Source organism: Schistocerca piceifrons, chromosome 3 (assembly GCF_021461385.2).
Source record: "Schistocerca piceifrons isolate TAMUIC-IGC-003096 chromosome 3, iqSchPice1.1, whole genome shotgun sequence".
Classification (NCBI taxonomy): Eukaryota; Metazoa; Arthropoda; class Insecta; order Orthoptera; family Acrididae; genus Schistocerca; species Schistocerca piceifrons.
The window spans coordinates 860902482-860917123 of NC_060140.1; the positions used below are offsets into that span (position 1 = coordinate 860902482).

Here is a 14642-nt window from a genome sequence, read left to right on the forward strand (position 1 = left end):
AAGTAATTATTCGCTTATTCTTTCACTCAATCATTTACTATTTCAACGAAGTACACACATCTTTATCGTCGAATATATAAATCCACAACCAAAAATATTTCTCTCTACCTTGCTCATCTTTCACGTATGTTGGTGGACTCAGCGCCATTTAAAATGCTACCGCATCTGCAGAGCCATCTAGCAACCGACGCTTCAACTAATTTGTTGTATACTACATGACAAGTATCGACCGCAAACTGATTGCGCGAAAGTCGTTAACGAAGACATACACACGTCAAAAACAGTTTTGCATCACATCGGTTCCGAGAGTTCCGGAATTTGTACAGCAAATTGGAATTGATATCAACATAAACATCATTTTCGACCTTTTTATTGCTTATGAAAACCTAACATTGCATGTTGTGCCACCATACAGCGAGACCCTCAGAGGAGGTGGACCAGATCGCTGTATACACAGGTACCTCTAATACCCAGTAGCACGTCCCCTTGCATTGATGCATGCCTGTATTCGTCGTGGCATACTATGGCCACAACTTCATCAAGGCACTGTTGGTCCAGATTGTCCCACTCCTCAACGACAATTCGGCGTAGATCCCTCGTCGTCCATAAACACCCCTTTTCAATCTACCCCAGGCATGTTCGATGAGGTTCATGTGTGGAGAACATGCTGGCCTTTCTAGTAGAGCGATGTCGTTATCCTGAAGGAAGTCATTCACAGGATGGGCGTCCAGGAAGACGAATGCCTCACCAATATGCAGCCGAAGTGGTTGCACTATCGGTCGGAGAATGGCATTCACGTATCGTACAGCCTTCGATGACCACCAGCGGCGTACGTAGGCCCCACATAATGCCACCTCTAAACAGCAGTGAACCTCAACCTTGTTGCACTCGCTGGACAGTGTGTCTAAGGCTGCACCTGTATTACATCCGTAAGTCGTCCGTTTCGATCCTGTCAGTCACCGGCTAACGCCGGAGTAAGGAATAAACACCAGGTGGCTAATGCACGTGCCTACATTGGACGGAGAAGCGCAGTACGACGTCGTCCGGCACCGGACTGCCGGATTGGACGAACAAACATGTTTGTTTCCAGTCCGGCAGTGCAGTTCGGCGGTGCACCATGAACGGTATGATCGACAAGGAATTCCTAATTCATTTCGTGTTGAATGAGCCTCGCTTGTGAGATCAGCGGATTAAAGGCTGTCATAACTGGGATATAAGCGAGAACTGTGGGAATCTACTGGGGGGCAACTATCAGTCAAAGGTAAATATCTAAATTCTGTTGTAAAAGTTTTGATGCTTGCTTTCAAATTACTAAATGTTACTACAAATCAGTAGTAATTTCAGTGATACACTTGCAACATATAATTTTTTATCAAACTATCAGAAATAAATAAGTTTTTAATAGCTAAAATGCTACTCGATGCGTTCGTTTTGCCACGGAACGACGCCAATTCCATTGAAGCATGACTTGAATTTGTCTCTGATAATTTGAGCCTGTTGTCACGGTGTGTTGAACGTTCTTGATGAACCACTTTGTTGACAGGGTGATGTACTTATGTCTTCTTCTAAATTTGCAGAGTTGAAGAAGTCACCACTTTCACAGTCAGTAATTATGTTGTGCCATAAGCAGATATATTTCACTATCCTCTTCGCTTTGCCAGGTTCTGTTTCAATACATTTTCCCAGTAACCACCACTTGGCAGTCAAGACACCGAAGGCACACTCCACACATCTTCTAGCCCTCGATAGCCTGTAATTGAAAAGTTTTTCTTCGTGTGAGAGATGTCGTTTGGAATAAGGTTTCATGAGATAAGTTTTTAAAGGATATGTATCATCTCCAAGCAAGACAAACGACATATCTGTAGTAATTCCTTTGACAGGCAAAGGTTGCGGTGCATGACAGTTCTCCAAGATTGCAGACAAAGTATTAGCGGAAAATGTTCCTCCATCATTCTCTTTTCCATAACCTCCAATATCTATAAAAATAAATTGACAACGTTAGTCTGCCAGTGTCTGGCAAGTTCTAAAGAATTCTCCTGCAGATCTGTCTTCATTAAGACGATGCACCCAACTACTTTTCCTACGTCTTTTAAGACGAACCTTCTTGTCTAGCAACACCCAAACAAAAAAAAATCATCATCCAGATCACTCATGATAGCGTCTCAACAAATGCAACTGCTGACATACAGCGTGTAACTGAGTCCAGTGCGGAAACTCATGAATGACGACAGTACACTGGGCTGACGCTCAGTGTAATTTCTTCCATTGTTTATGTGAGGGCAGCTGGCCGCCAGCGTCCCACGTGCGTCAGTTGCGGGCCATTATCGGAGCGGACCCAGTGTAGGCATTCACGTCGGACGACGCCAGGGCACGTTTATCGCCCTTCACTGGACAGGTTCGGATCAGACGACTTCCGGTTACAATGTAGGTGCAGCCTAAGGTAACCAGCCTGAGTGGGTTGCCTCATGAGCAGTCCATTCGGCATGTTGTTGGGCCCATCTGTACCGCGCTGCATGGTGTCGTGGTTACAAAGATGGACCTCGCCATGGATGTCGGGAGTGAAGTTGTGCATCATGCCAGCCTACTGCACACAGTTTAAGTCGTAACACGTCGTCCAGTGGCTGCACGAAAATCATTATTCAACATGGTGGCGTTGCTGTCAGGGTTCCTCCAAGCCATAATCCGTAGGTAGCAGTCATCCATTGCAGTAGTAGCCCTTGGGCGGACTGAGCGAGGCATGTCATCGACAGTTCCTGTCTCTCTGTATCTCCTCCATGTCTGAACAACATCACTTTGGTTCACTCCGCGACGCATGGACACTTCCCTTGTTGAGAGCCCTTCTTGGCACAAGGTAACAATTCAGACACGATCTAACCGCGGCATTGACTGTCTAGGCATGACTGAACTACCGACAACACTAGTCGTGTACCTCCTTCCTGCTGGAATGACTGGAACTGATCGGCTGTTGGACGCCATCCATCTAACAGGCGCTGCTCATGCATGGTTGTTTACATCTCTGGGCGGGTTTAGTGACATCTCTGAACAGTTCAAAGGATCTTCAGGAGTTCTGGGAAATGGGGTGATGCAAAACTTTTTTGATGTTTGTAGTTTTATGGCCACTGAACTGTCATATATTTTAATAAGTGCTCTCAGATACAAAAGACAGAAATAATTCAGAAGTCTGCAAGATGCTTCAAAATACGCCAAGCACGCTGCGAAAAGCCATTTAAAAATATCCAGTTTTCTCTCTAGAGCTACTTATTGACAGCATCACAAAAGGCCACCTATGTCATGTTTGTATGATAATGGTTGTGCTGATCATTTCCTGATTTCTCCAATGCAGATGCAGTGAAGTACACATCCTCAGAGAAGGGGTCAGTTGCAAGGTTAGTTGTGATGGCTGTAGTGTTGGTACATGGTGGTATATTTTTCTTTAGCTGTGTTAAATAACGTTTTCACATCTTGTTTGAAGCGCAATATAACGAAGTCCCTTGTTATGGTTATGTCATTGCTTATACTTCTTTTGCATATTGTGATCTCCTTATGGACCATGTCTCTAAGTCTTAATCATGTACTGTAACGAGTGTAGTGGCTAAGTCAGTGTTGCATTGGACTCACATTCAGGAGGAACAAGGTTCTAGTCTATTTAGTCATCCTGATCTAAGTATCCATTTTGCCCTAATTTGCTAAAGAAAATGTTTAGATGCTTTCATTAATACAGCCATACCCAGCTCTATCCTCACCATATCATATCCCACTTTGTATATATATTATACAGAGATATATTTTTTGTGTAATGTATCTGAGATGTCCAAAACTATTGTAATGAATTAATTACACTATGTTCCTGTATTGATTTTATGGTTATGTTATTATTGTAAAGCATATTGTAACCTAGTTCTTAACTACAATACGTTTTATGGTACTGTATCCATATTAATATCATAGTAATATCAAACAGAATTCATTTTATTGTTGTAGTATTATTTTATCTTGGTGCTGTCTGTCCAGGCATGGGGTCTGAAAGACACAAAACTTGTAATAAATAGTAATAAATAAATTGGCAAAGTTCTAAGGATAAATAAATAAAATAATTTTATCTTTATAATGATCCAAAAACTTTATAGAGTCCATTTTTTATAAATTTGCTTCACTTTTGTTCATACCTTGATGGAAGTGAAGTTGGGGTTGCAGTTTCAAAATTTAAAAGAAAAATTCAATACAACAACACTTATAAATATTATCACTTTAAAATTTAAAGACATTAAGAATAATGTATCCCAGAAGAGCATGATTCCTTTTACAGATACACACCACACCAGTTTTAATACAAAATGACTTTAAAATAACTATAATTGTAACTGTTGTTGAGCTCAACAGCTACTCTACTTACTATTTATTTAGTTCTGCTTGGCTATTCATTGGTGTTGGGTAGAGGTTCAAATCTTATGTAGCACCAAATTAAATATAATGTGTTCTACCTTAGTTTGTTGATAAGGTATATATAGAACTAATTACCAATTTCAAATAAATTATATGTATGTGGTGTACGTTCTTTCAGACATGTACTCCTTTGTGTCTTCATTGAAAGAAGTTTTCATTTAATTTTCTGGGAAAAACGTTGAAAGATTATCGTTAATAAAGTAAGAGATCCTGGGAGGGGACACCAAATGAAAAGCTTCTACTCATGTTTCTAATCTAGACTGTAATAATAAAATGGGAAGGAACTGTTAATCAAAACTCAGGGAGAAGTTGCGATCTAAATCACTATAGATTTATTGTTTCTTAGCTTTACAAGGTAACAAAAATGATGGAAGAAAAATTACACAAACATTTTTTATTTAACAAACTTTTTCACTAACATGGGGTCTATGGTGTACAAAGTGATCACCTGGGGATCGACACACGACACTAACCAGAACACTAATCGGTCTGTCTGACTTCATACACATGAATCCGGGTTATGGTACAAAACTACACCACCACCAAGCATCTATACTCTACTATTCAAAAAAGAAAAATGTGGTTCGAAAGAACAGGGTGCTGAGAAACAGCAGCAGCGAATACTTTGCTCTCCTGCTGGTGTTAGTGCCTGAAGTTGTGGACAGTGGCAATCTGTTATTAATGATGCGTTCCCGAAAAATTTAAGTACGTGGTCTCGCGTTCTGTTAATTCGGAATGCAGGTACTTTCCTATGAGCCTCTGAAACCCCGATGGATTCCAGTGTGCAGGTGGACCCGTTTGCTGGTCTGACAAACCACTTTGACTCCGTGCCACGACTGTGCGTGATGGAATGTGTCAAATGTTTAGACGGCCGACTAAAGACAAATAAGTACACCCACACTTCACTCGTTGTGAGCGTGATGATATAAGCAGTACCTCTGACGGCTCAGAAGGTGACAGGCACCGGCTCTAAGTGGCACACTAGCAAAGGGCGCAAGTCTCACCATTTAGGTAGAGACCTGGAGTTCTTTACTAGCGAAGCGCCAGTGCAAGAGAGACTTCTTCCTTTCAGCTCACTTCCTGCTCAACTCGGTACCAAAAGCACATTTACGCTTTAGACTCCCCCCCACTTTCGAACAAGCCAATCACGAGCTGAAGCCTGGCATTCTTAGCTGGGAGAGCGGCCTTTGCTCTGCAAACACCGATTTGACCAATCAGAGACTTTAAAGTTAATTGCAAGAAAAAGGAAGGAAGATTCAGCTTCACAGACTATTTCCCACGTCTTTGCCGTGTCTTTTGCTATCAACATGGTCAGGATGGAAGCACAGCCCTCCATACACAGCCTGTTATCTCCCCTGTATCGTCCATTTCAAAGTTTCCGAAGAATGGCCATAAACTCGCTAAAAGCCTCGTGCTTTCACAAATATGTTTTGAAACAGAGTCTGGACGTCTGGGCGTCAGTCCCCCTGTCCCACGGAAATTCACAGAAAGTTCACAGTTCTTTTGTCAGCTTCCTCCCTAACATGGGCCCATCATCTGCTTTTTTGGCGGTATACAATGTGCTGGCCAGTGTAGCGGCGAATTCTCGGCGCTAGTCTGTATACCTGGACGCGGCTGCCTCCTGTCCAGCGCCAACTAAATGTGTCTTCACAATGAGACGATCACACTCGTCCGTCTGGAAATGTTTCCAAACGTTCCGCACTAAATCGCGTTTTATTGGGTCCACCATCGCCGCAGCTTTTACTGCAGTCGTTTAAATCAGCACCCTATTCCTTTGAATGCAGGTAAAGCTTACCGTCATTCCTTCTCTAGAGCACGCAAACAAGACCATCAATTACTGCCTACCATTTCGTCATAATGTATGAAGTCAGATCGCAGCAAAGATCATATTCTGTAAGAACATGAAGCGGCATAACACCGAATCAGAAGTGAGAGTGCCCTGCAGTCTCTCACAACCTCCCTGTTCCCCTCAAATTTATTCATGGGGATTGTCACACTTTAAAAGGTCAGTGTGACACACATCAGACTAAATTGTGACACTTAAGTTGGGTCATTATCAAAGTCATAAACATAGATCAGTCTTTGTACACCATAAATCCCAGCATAGTGTTATACCCCGTCTTAACCACATTCAACCAGGGGTCATCCGTACCCTCTGTGCTGCGTGCCCACAAAATTAAACGAGGAAAAAAATGTGGTGGGCGTACCGTGGCGTCATAGCCTTGAAGACCAAGATTTAAATAACAGTTACTAAACAGTTACAGGGCCATGCAGACATTTATCTACTACACATTCATCCTGAAATTGGGGCCAGAGGAGGTTATTCCCTAACCTGAACATAATACACATGGTTGCCTTCATTCCTTGACAGAACATTGATTAAATACACTCTCACATTTATGCAAAAAAGAAACTATTATTAGGTTAAATTTTGCAAGTCTTCTGTCTAACTTATTACTCTAAAAATGTGTAAGACTGTCACTTAAATGAAAAAATATAAGTGACAACGCAACAAAACAACATATGATTGTCATAAAACAAGTGAATCTTTACACTAAACGCCAAAATACACTACTGGTCATTAAAAATGCTGCACCAAGAAGAAATGCAGATGATAAACGGGTATTCATTGGACAAATATATTGTACTAGAACTGACATGTGATTACATTTTCACGCAATTTGGGTGCATAGATCCTGAGAAGTCAGTACCCATAACAACCACCTCTGGACGTAATAACGGCCTTGACACGCCTGGGCATTGAGTGAAACAGAGCTTGGATGGGGTGTACAGGTACAGCTGCCCATGCAGCTTCAACACGATACCACAGTTCATCAAGAATAGTGACTGGCGCATTGTGACGAGCCAGTTGCTCTGCCACCATTGACAAGACGTTTTCAGTTGGTGAGAGATCTGGAGAATGTGCTGGCCAGGGCAGCAGTCGAACATTTTCTGTATCCAGAAAGGCCCGTACAGGACCTGCAACATGCGGTCGTGCATTATCCTGCTGAAATGTAGAGTGTCGCAGGGATCGAATGAAGGGTAGAGCTATGGGTTGTAACACATCTGAAATGTAATGTCCACTGTTCAAAGTGCTGTCAGTGCGAACGATAGGTGACTGAGACAGGTAACCAATGGCACCCCATATCATCACGCCGAGTGATACGCAGGTATGGCGATGATGAATACGTGCTTTCAATGTGCATTGACAGCGATGTCGCCAAACACGGATGCAACCATCATGATGCTGTAAAAAGAACCTGGATTCATCCGAAAAAATGACGTTTCGCCATTCGTGCGCCAGGTCCGTCGTTGAGTACACCATCGCAGGCACTCCTGTCTGTGATGCAACGTCAAGGGTAACTGCAGCTATGGTCTCCGAGTTGATAGTCCATGCTGCTGCAAACGTCGTCGAACTGTTCGTGCAGATGGTTGTTGCCTTGCAAACGTTCCCATCTGTTGACTCAGGGATCGAGACGTGGCTGCACGATCCGTTACAGCCATGCGGATAAGATGCCTGTCATCTCGACTGCTAGTGAAATGAGGCCATTGGGATCCAGCACAGTGTTCCGTATTACCTTCCTGAACCCACCGATTCCATATTCTGCTAACAGTCATTGGATCTCGACCAACGCGAGCAGCAATGTCGCGATACGATAAACCACAATCGCGATAGGCTACAATCCGACCTTTATCGAAGTCGGAAACGTGATGGTATGCATTTCTCCTCCTTACAGGAGGCATCACAACAACGCCGGTCAACTGCTGTTTGTGTATGAGAAATCAGTTGGAAACTTTCCTCATGTCAGCACGTTGTAGGTATCGCCGCCGGCGCCTACCTTGTGTGAATGCTCTGAAGAGCTAATCATTTGCATATCACAGCATCTTCTTCCTGTCGGTTAAATTTCACGTCTGTAGCACGTCATCTTGGTGGTGTAGCAATTTTAATGGCCAGTAGTGTAATACATGAGACCATTAAGAAAAATAAAACTTGATAATAAAACATAGAGAGTACATGTAATTGTGTAAGGTGAACACAGCAAGGCACATATCAGACATGTAAAAAAAGAAAAACACACATAAAGCAATAATCAGAACAATGCTTCCTACAGCTCCCTTCTCAAAGGTACTCGGGAAGCCCAATTTTCTTTTTAAATTTACAATTGTCACACGAAAACACCACACTACATATGTCAGGTAATAGGTTGGATGTGGCAGCTATGTGGGATGAGTTTGCCTGGGTAGGTTACAGTTTTTTCTTGGCATGTACAGTACAGGCAGCCCCGCTCTGTGGCAGGACCTTGTCTCTGGCAGCAATCATTGGCTTCTCGTTTACTGACCCTCTTGGATGACATGGCTGTCGGCAATGCATTGCCGCTGTCAAAGGCATTCATGGGAAGACCCGTGTAGCATATGGACACAGGTTTGAAGTGATCCACCTCCCGCCGTCACTGCCGACCATGTCTCCAGACACATAATACTTCCATTCAGCAGTCCCCAAGTGCACCCCACAGGTGCGGGCCTCGGACTTCCATTAAAGGGCAGGTCCCTTGGGATCCTGTAGTGGCAGTGGCAGTGAAAGTGCTTTGTTGTCGGCCACACCAACCCTCTGTTCACAGCTGGAAGCCCGAAGGGGCTCGCCCACTCTTGCCCTCATTCACGCAGCCATTGATGTCATGTCAACCAGCTGCCCTGCGGTCACTACATTGGCTGTCGCCTGCAGCGGTCCTCTCCTCACAGGGCTGGCGTGTGGCCTTGACCATCTGGACTGAGTGGTGTCCCGTCTGTCCATCCGCTACGTCCACTGCATTGTCAGCAACATCTCCCAAAACGTCTGAGACGTCCCCATCAGCTCAGCAGCAAATAGTCTGCACAATCCTTATCAGGAGACTTAGTGCCATGTTTTTACAAATGTGTTTACAATATAAATACAATGAATTATGATGAAAGATTATGCCAAGAATAAAACGATTTACAATTCCTAAAATACACTCCTGGAAATGGAAAAAAGAACACATTGACACTGGTGTGTCACACCCACCATACTTGCTCCGGACACTGCGAGAGGGCTGTACAAGCAATGATCACACGCACGGCACAGCGGACACACCAGGAACCGCGGTGTTGGCCGTCGAATGGCGCTAGCTGCGCAGCATTTGTGCACCGCCGCCGTCAGTGTCAGCCAGTTTTCCGTGGCATACGGAGCTCCATCGCAGTCTTTAACACTGGTAGCATGCCACGACAGCGTGGAAGTGAACCGTATGTGCAGTTGACGGACTTTGAGCGAGGGCGTACAGTGGGCATGCGGGAGGCCGGGTGGACGTACCGCCGAATTGCTCAACACGTGGGGCGTGAGGTCTCCACAGTACATCGATGTTGTCGCCAGTGGTCGGCGGAAGGTCCACGTGCCCGTCGACCTGGGACCGGACCGCAGCGACGCACGGATGCACGCCAAGACCGTAGGATCCTACCCAGTGCCGTAGGGGACTGCACCGCCACTTCCCAGCAAATTAGGGACACTGTTGCTCCTGGGGTATCGGCGAGGACCATTCGCAACCGTCTCCATGAAGCTGGGCTACGGTCCCGCACACCGTTAGGCCGTCTTCCGCTCACGCCCCAACATCGTGCAGCCCGCCTCCAGTGGTGTCGCGACAGGCGTGAATGGAGGGACGAATGGAGACGTGTCGTCTTCAGCGATGAGAGTCGCTTCTGCCTTGGTGCCAATGATGGTCGTATGCGTGTTTGGCGCCGTGCAGGTGAGCGCCACAATCAGGACTGCATACGACCGAGGCACACAGGGCCAACACCCGGCATCATGGTGTGGGGAGTGATCTCCTACACTGGCCGTACACCACTGGTGATCGTCGAGGGGACACTGAATAGTGCACGGTACATCCAAACCGTCATCGAACCCATCGTTCTACCATTCCTAGACCGGCAAGGGAACTTACTGTTCCAACAGGACAATGCACGTCCGCATGTATCCCGTGCCACCCAACGTGCTCTAGAAGGTGTAAGTCAACTACCCTGGCCAGCAAGATCTCCGGATCTGTCCCCCATTGAGCATGTTTGGGACTGGATGAAGCGTCGTCTCACGCGGTCTGCACGTCCAGCACGAACGCTGGTCCAACTGAGGCGCCAGGTGGAAATGGCATGGCAAGCCGTTCCACAGGACTACATCCAGCATCTCTACGATCGTCTCCATGGGAGAATAGCAGCCTGTATTCCTGCGAAAGGTGGATATACACTGTACTAGTGCCGACATTGTGCATGCTCTGTTGCCTGTGTCTATGTGCCTGTGGTTCTGTCAGTGTGATCATGTGATGTATCTGACCCCAGGAATGTGTCAATAAAGTTTCCCCTTCCTGGGACAATGAATTCACGGTGTTCTTATTTCAATTTCCAGGAGTGTATAATCCTATTCTATAACATAAATAATTTGATATTATTTCAGCAATAATTTTAAATGATTAATTTTCTTTATAATCTTAAGTAGTGGTGAGGTGTTATACTGTATGATAGTGTAGTGTTAATTTCTCACACCCTTACATGCAATCAAAATACTAAGCCGGCTTAGACTACACATTCACTTCAGTCATTCTCATTCCATCTAAGTCTATTACTTATTCATGCAGCCCAATTACTGTGAAAGATATGCAATTAATATAGTCCCATTTTGTTGTCACTAAGATGGCACTAACGCTGGTGTATCGCGTGAATCTCGATGATTACCAACATCACCAATCTGCTCGCTGTCCTAAATAGGATTAAAGAAAAACGTGAAATGCTCTCCTTTTCTGGAAGAGACACAAAATTTTCTCGGGTTGTTGTACAAATTTTCTTCACTCCAGCCCCTGAAACAAACAAAAAAGCACAAGGTATTAACACCAATTGACTACCAAGCTATGTATCTTCCGTCCTTCTCTTTCTCACTAATTGATGGTGTGCCTCGCTCATTCTGCAAAAACATACCAAAGTGACTTGCACATTCCATGCTCACGCCACATAGTACAAACTATCACTCGAGATCAACCACTCAGGTGCTCGCGAATTACTTGTGAACGCCCACACGAATATCATCACACAATAGTGCGGGAAAGCACATGTGAAAGCCACAAGCAAGTAACCACAGTGAACCACAACTGCGTTAGACACGATAGCTCATGTGTGTAACCCCACTCGAATCTATCTATATCCAAATCCCGCTCCAGCTACTGCCGGGTCTGGGTCCTGATGAGTCCTCTCCATTTGGCACGATCCTCCCACCACTTTTCTTCCTCCACTTGCTGCCAGGTCACACCTCTTCTTTCTACAGATATTCTCACTCCCATTTTACACTGTGTTCTTGGGCGCCCTCTAGGTCTTTTCCCATCTATCTTTAGTTCTTCCATAATTTTGGGGAGTCTCTGCCCATGCATCCTCTTAACATGCCCATACCATCTTAATCTCTTTCTTTCAATTTCTTCTCTCATACTTTCTTGTTTAAGGTCTTTTCTAATCTCTACATTCCTTACCCTGTCCATTCTTGTTTTTCCCTTAACTGCTGTGAGAAGTTTCATTTCCCCTGCTTGCAGTCTGCTCCAGTCCCTTTCTGTCATTGTCCATGTTTCTCCACCATAGGTGAAAATAGGGATGTAATAATTCTTATACATGAGGAGTTTTGCTCTTTCTGAAACTTCAAAATCAGGTGTTTTATTGTTTGGTAGAAATTGTCTCCCTTCTGTAACCTCCTATTAATTTCGTTAGTTATTCTTCCATCCCTAGATATTTCACTCCCTAAATGAGTGAAAATTTCTACCACTTTGAGGGGTTCTCCATTCGAGGTAATATTCCCGTTGATCCCTCTCTTCCAAATATCATTACTTCACTCTTATCTTTATTTATTTTTAATCCATACCTTTTCATTATTTCCTTCCACACATCAAGCTGTAAATGTACATCTACCTCTTTATCACCCCATATTACCATTTCATCTGCAAAAATCATCTTTTTGTCTTTTTCTTTTACTATATCTTTAACTGCCCTATTCATTCCCTCCATCACAACATTAAAAAGTGCAGGAGATAGAATACTTCCTTGCTTAAGTCCTTGTCTTATTTCGAAGTATTCAGAGTTCCCCAATGGTGTTCTAATTCTACAATTGTGTCCTCTGTACATTGTCTTTATAACATCAATGTATCCATCTTCTATATCTATCTTCTTCATTTCTTCCCAGAGTCTTTCCCTGTCATCTGAGTCATATGCCTTTTCTATGTCTATAAAAACCATTATCACCCTTTTGTTATACTCCCAACTTTTTTCCATCAGTTGACGGATAGAAAATATCAGGTCGATCGTGCTTCTTCTTTTCCTAAACCCATGCTGTCTTTCACTCAGCTCCTTTTCTATCTTTTCACTTATTCGATTTAGTAAAATTCTTTCAAAAATCTTGGTTGTATGACTCATAAGGGTTATTCCTCTGTAGTAAAATATCCAATTCGCGAGAGACATCGCACCAAAGGTGACATCCAGAGATAAAAAACACACCACAAACACATCGCGCCACAGGCGATAACGATAATCAGCCCACAGCGAAGACACATTGCCCTGGGCACTGGTCACAAACCACAGCTAAACATACAAGAAAGTCAGCACGCATTTTACGTGGACCATACCCAACCATCCTGCAAAATAACTCCAAGAATCTCGTAAACTAATCTCAACGGCGCCCCTCTCGAACACAATACTCCGAATTATATACCGGATAGTACAAGTGCGTGTACTGCGATGCACACACACTAAACAGAAGAAATATGATTGCAGCTGATCTCTAAGATGTTGTGAGAAGAATTCCGTCCCCAACACTCGTGCACTTGTTTCGGACTCGAAGTTATAAAATTTTATCGTTGTTGTGACACCTGATTCTGTTGTACCGTGCAAACTACAAAACTGCTATGAGAACATATTAACTTGCGTGAAATAGGACTCAAATAAACAACGAAGTTTCTGTCTTGAAATTGAACTCTCAACAATTGTAATTTATTCAGCATCTAAAAACTTGCTACATGTTATGAGGAAATACTTGCAGAGTTAAATTCTGACAATGCCAACTCTTACGACTAGCAGTAATGGGAGAAGTTCCTATGCTAATTACAATGGTGAATCACAAAAAGATCTAAAGAAATGAATGTTATTTTTAAAATTATGATAACTAAACAGACTTATGCTACAATGCTTATGTTCGGCTGTCACCGACCCTTAAACTATCTGTGGCTTGTTCAGAAGGTCAATGGCGCTGGTTAGCATTTCCTCGCACCCCTCGACCTGGGTCAGCCCACGAATCTCAATTTCCTCGATCTGAGCTCCATTTCCGTTTCCTCTGTTGTTCAATTGCGTCCATCTTCTGTTGTCATTGAAACTGGAGCCATGGCTTCGCCATCCATTGTTTTGTGGTCCATAGCCTTCATTCCTCCGTCCATTCCAGCCTCTGTTGCGTAGTACATAATTATTGCGGTTTCCATTCCAGTCTCTTCGATGTTCAACCTTATTACTCCAGAGATTACCCGACCGTGAATGGTTTCTGTAAGGCGCTCCATTCCGCGCATTTCCGTTCCTATTATTGTAATGGTTATATTGTGGACGCGACATAGTGCCTGCGACGTATCTGTCACATTTTCCTCTTTATTTTCTGATATTTTCTGCTCTGAATGCGTACTCTCGTAAGGTGTGTTACGAAAAGTACTGAGTTCCGCTTTACACCTGCCAGCTAATACTTGTCGATATGCTGACGGAAGTTTGGTGTAACAATGACAAATAATTTCACCAGTAGAGCATGGTATGTCAAGATACTGGTTCTTGTCAATCATTGCATCAAGGAACTTAACTGGGCTTTTGTAGCCTGAACTCTCGAAATCTTTGCCAACAATCATCTCTTATTTATTACGCTCTTGCGTCTCCTTGGACCAGTAGATATTTAGGAAGCTGTCCTTGAACTCCTGGTAATTTCTACACGTTGCTGATATTCCGCGCATTTTCTCCACAACTGATCCTTGCGAGTGTCCGCAAATAAAGTCCAGCTTGTATTTTGAAGGTCAATTTAGAGGTAAAGAACGTTCAAATTGTGATATCATTGTGGGATGAGTAAAATTACCCTCATCTCAGAAAATTTCGAATTTTCGGACTTGTAAGAAGTGTTGAAAATCAAATGTTGTTTCATCGAC

General features: G+C 43.7%; 1 protein-coding gene across 1 annotated transcript in view; it reads right to left on the reverse strand.

Moving 5' to 3' along the window:
• Nucleotides 1–226, reverse strand: part of LOC124788564 (partner of Y14 and mago) — a 35569-nt gene extending 35343 nt beyond the window's left edge. The window contains exon 1 of the mRNA XM_047255834.1: nucleotides 109–226. Coding sequence (XP_047111790.1) covers nucleotides 109–148 — 40 coding nt within the window. The 5' untranslated portion in view covers nucleotides 149–226. The remainder of the gene's footprint in view (nucleotides 1–108) is intronic.
• Nucleotides 227–14642: the final 14416 nt, after the last annotated feature.